Here is a 4,581-nt window from a genome sequence, read left to right on the forward strand (position 1 = left end):
GAATTATACGACTACCAGAAGAAGAAAAGAAGTGGTAAATACTGTGTGTGTGTGTGTGTGTGTGTGTGCGGGAGGGGGGTTGTAACTCAGAAACAAGCTGAGCTAACATTAACAGCAGCTCAGGTTAGAGCCCGCCATCCTGTGTCTGCTGAAGAGACTTTAAGAGATGCTGATATTTGGTGCACAAGTAGTTAGTTTGTGTGCCCCATGTACAGAGGCTGTAGTCCTCGATGCGGGTGACCAGGGTTTGAATCCGACCTGTGGCTCCTTTTCCCGCATGTTCCTCCCCACTCTCTCTCTCTGATTTGCAACTCTAACCACGGTCCAAAGTTTATCATCACCTTGCAGAAAAAAGTCAGCCAATCAAGATATTGTGTAATAAGCAGATTAAGACATAAATAATTAATAATTTATATCTCATCATTTCCTAGTAATGTGTTGCCTGAACATGTCAGGACAACATTCAGCGGCCCTAAAACCTCAGTGACTGCTCCTCCTGGTGCTCGCCCCCGGGGCTGTGTGGGAGGTCACCGCCAACCTTTCCCAGGGGAAAGGAGACCAAATACATTTGAACTGTTCCGACTGCCTCTCATTAACGTTAGAGATCAGGTTAAATCAACACACAGTCAACAAACACGTCTGTTAGCTTTCAGCGATAAGTACTTAAAGCCTGTTACCGCGTCACAACCTAAAATTATACGAAACACTGTAATTACCGGTGATAGACGAAACAATTGAAGAAGAAACGAGAAGGCTGTGAGAGTTATCTGGGCTGGTATCAGAGTAGCACCTGTATTAGTATCTGAATAAATGATCATTAAATGTTTGTACCTGGGTTTTTCAGTTACCCAGTTAAAGAACTATCCAAAACATCTTGGGTTGAATGGTAGCACCGAACTGTTTCCCCCGTAAGTCGGCAAATATTTAGCAAATTAAACATTTATGTCAGGAGGCGTGAGACCTCGCCTGCTCAGGGTATCAAAAAAAGTTAGTTGCAGCTCTGATGATCGTCTAGGACTGAAATGATAGCTTCTGTTTTTGTTCACCTGAGACTATATTTGCATCTTTCTCAGCATGTGGACTTCTTTCTTTTTTTTAGCTCTTTAGCCCAGTGGTATAGGTGTCCGAGTATCTCCTCTGCAATTTTTAAAAAACTGAAGACATAGCCGCTATAGATAGTCCAATGCAAGACGTCCTGTTTACTCCATTCTGCAATAATACTGAGAATAGTTTAGTTTGTTGACGACCGGCTGAAAAACATCTCTATTTTATGCGTAACAAAAATGTATCCTGGTAAATTCAGCCCCTTTAGCATTTTCACCGTCATCAAGTTGTTTCCCCCCGGTAATCTACGTAATGTTGTTATAATTTGATGTACATATGTTCTGACAATTCTGACACGATTTTAAAATCAAAATGATGTCATCTTTTCTTAATCCTGACACTTTATGAGAGACAGCGTTTCATTGAGGGCCGTGTTGCTGAACCTGCCATGTCTGCGCTGTTCAGTGCTCTGCTTTCACTTCCTCCAGGTGAGGGGCGTGTGTGCGCGCGTGCTGTTCCCAGCTCTTCTGTCACTCCCACCGGGCGTTGTGTGGGTGTGCCAAATATTTGCTTTCTTTCATGGTGAGAAGCAGAACGAGAGCCGTGGGCTGCTAGCGTTACAGATGTGAGTCTTGTAGACCGTTCACAGCTTGTTGACCAACCAGATGCTCATACAGTCTGGGTCATCCCAAAGCCTGTGTCAAGATGTTTTAAACCGATGCAGACGAGGGGAGCCGACACGTCCAATAGAAGCATTTCTGCAACAGATATGCCGACTTGTTGACAGGTTGATAAATAACATGATTACATGCCCCCATGCGTACATACAGAGCAGGGACGTCCGTTAATAAAGAGGTGTATTTTGTGGTTTGTGTTGAGTCTACTGAGGTGCATCGCTGTAGTGTGCAGGATAATAAACCTGGGTTTGAGCTTTCATATTAACAAAGTACAAGACTTACAGTCATGTCATTTGTGTATATTGTTTTTATAGGCTATTAAACAGAACGATTAAACTATTAAAACTAACATTGACATATCTCTCCAGCCGCACAAGGCACACAAACAGACGCCAGCAAAATCTGCAACCACCCAATGAAGCAGCCTTCGCTTTGGGCTGTTTGAAATCCACAGAAAGTCTGACAAAGACTCAAAAGACGCAACAAAAAGAGTGAACACAGCAGTAAAAGTCCAAATTAAAAGTTAGTTTGAGGTTAAAACAGCCTAAATGTAGTGTGACTACCAATCCTCTGGTGTCCCCTTTAAGTCCTTTACTTCTGTCATGTCAGGACTTTCATCTGATACCTTGTTTCATTACTTTGGCAGGTGTTTGACGTCATATCGTTTCAGTGTCTGTATCGAGATATTTTGGTATCGTGACAACACAAGCTGATCGTAAAGAAGGTATACACCATGCCCGACTGAAGAGTGCACCTCTATGACTCGGGTTATGTGTTAAAAGATGTTCTGAAATGCGTGTTTTACTTGAGAAAACACATTATGTGATAAATACACGTTTTTTAAAAAGCGGCGTTTGGCGTGACGTTCTCTCAAAACGACGGCTAACGGCTGGCTAGCTGAGGTAGCTAACGTTAGCTTTACTGTTAATCAGGCACACCCAGCTTCTTTCCCAGAAAACAGGAATAAATCCCGCTTAATTTACCTCCTTTCTGTCCTGTAGACACTCCAACACCGCCAGGTTGTTGTTCCACGAGTGTTTGGGGCAAAGCCGGGTCAGGTCCTCCCTACACACCGCCTCCTCAGCCAACTTCCAGCCGGCAGAGCGCCGCCGAGGCAGCGAGGCCCCGGCCCCCGGGTTCCTCTCAGCGGCTACCGGGTTCACCGCAGCCGGCCCCGGACCTCCGGCCGGGTTCGGTAAGTTATCGGATTTCGCAGCGAGTTTAGCGACAACGTTGATGTCTCCTTCAATTGGCTGCAAAGACGACAAGATGCACATCAAAAGCAGGAGCAGGGGCAGAGGAACACGTATACAGTCCGCCATCTTCACAGAGCCAGTCAGCCTGCTGCTGCTGCTGCTGCTGCTGCATTCAGGAGCTCTCGGAAATATGGGAACTCGAAGTAAAGTTGCAGGCGGATTTTTTTCTCTCCCTAATGAATAATTAATGAACGCATGTAGATTCACGCTCTGAGTCATCAAATCACACAATCACCATGGAAACGTTTTTTCCCCCGGTGGTCCTTATTATTTAATGACTAAAAGTATTCAATTAATCTCTATAGACTTTCATAACCAACACGTTAAAACAGCACATTTTAATTCGGTTTCCAAAAGTACGGAGGACGATCAGGGCCACACAATAAATATAAGATAGCAGGAAATTATTTTTTTTCAATTTCGTCCTTAGAGGAAACAAAAGAAATGTAGAGAAAAGGGGCGACATGTTAGAAAAAAAGCTAAAATATCTCTATATATATATATATTTTTTTTTTAGAAATGTTGGGATTAAGGTTAAACATTTTACTTTATTCCAAGGATAAAGTTGAAATTTTCTGGAAAATATCAAAATGTCAATATAAAGGTCGACATGTAAAGAATAAAACCTAAATCAATTTTGTCTTGGCCAGCCCAGATAACTCTCACAGCTTTCTCGTTTCTTTTTCTCTTACTTCACCTATCAACCTGTAATTACAGTGTTTCGTATAATTTTAGGTTGTCACGTCGTAACAGGCTTTAAAAAGTTGAAATACCAAGAAAAAAATAATTAAATATTGCAGGGGAAAAAGTAAAAATGTCTAGAAGAAAGTCGACATGTTGAGAAACAAAATTCAAATTGTGGAATGAAAATTAAACTATTATAAACCCGTCATATATATTTATGTCATTTTAAATTAGCGCAACATATTTTAGATACTTTTTATTGTCATCATGTCTTGACATACAGCGTAAAGTTTACCTTTTTTTTGGTGAGGGGAGGAATTGATATCAATATTAGGGATACCGATATATATATATTCTTCGATCTATATTCGATCTGTAGATAGATATACACATTAATTGTCTTGATCCCTTAAATGCAGTTATCAAGCATTTGTGGAAAAGGTTTATAATGAAGACAAGATGGTCACTTAACTGGAAAGTAACTGAGCATGTACGTGCATCACCACTCCACACTCTGGAGAGTGATGTTTGTTGTAATCCATATAGCGCCCTCTGCTGGTGACAGAGAACTGCTAGTGTAATACAATCAAAATCGAGGCCAAATTGAGTCTCTGTGGCGTTTTATTATCTGATGTCTGGTTCCAACACATTCTGTAAATTATATAAATTAAGTGTAAGCAGACCCAGAAGAGAATTTAATCACAGCTCTGGTGTTGTGCTACATTTTCCCCGTGTCAAGCCCCCAAAAATATGCATACCTGTTCTGAAAAATATACCATAACCTGTTCTGAACACTTTCCCGACACCTTGATGGAAACTGATGAGCTCAAAAAAGGACAGACTGAACAAAAATCTCTCCCCATCAGATCTTAAATAAACTTGAAGCAGATTATTCCAAAGAGAACGACAACAACGAGGAG

At 41.5% G+C, this 4,581-nt stretch overlaps 1 protein-coding gene across 2 annotated transcripts in view; it reads right to left on the reverse strand.

Annotated features, from left to right (window-relative positions):
• Positions 1-3,091, reverse strand: part of LOC132973535 (Golgi apparatus protein 1-like) — a 36,322-nt gene extending 33,231 nt beyond the window's left edge. For both annotated transcript variants that reach the window (XM_061037059.1, XM_061037058.1), the window contains exon 1: positions 2,705-3,091. In XM_061037059.1, coding sequence (XP_060893042.1) covers positions 2,705-3,043 — 339 coding nt within the window. In that variant the 5' untranslated portion in view covers positions 3,044-3,091. The remainder of the gene's footprint in view (positions 1-2,704) is intronic.
• Positions 3,092-4,581: the final 1,490 nt, after the last annotated feature.

The sequence above is a fragment of the Labrus mixtus genome, chromosome 4, assembly GCF_963584025.1.
Source record: "Labrus mixtus chromosome 4, fLabMix1.1, whole genome shotgun sequence".
NCBI lineage: Eukaryota > Metazoa > Chordata > Actinopteri > Labriformes > Labridae > Labrus > Labrus mixtus.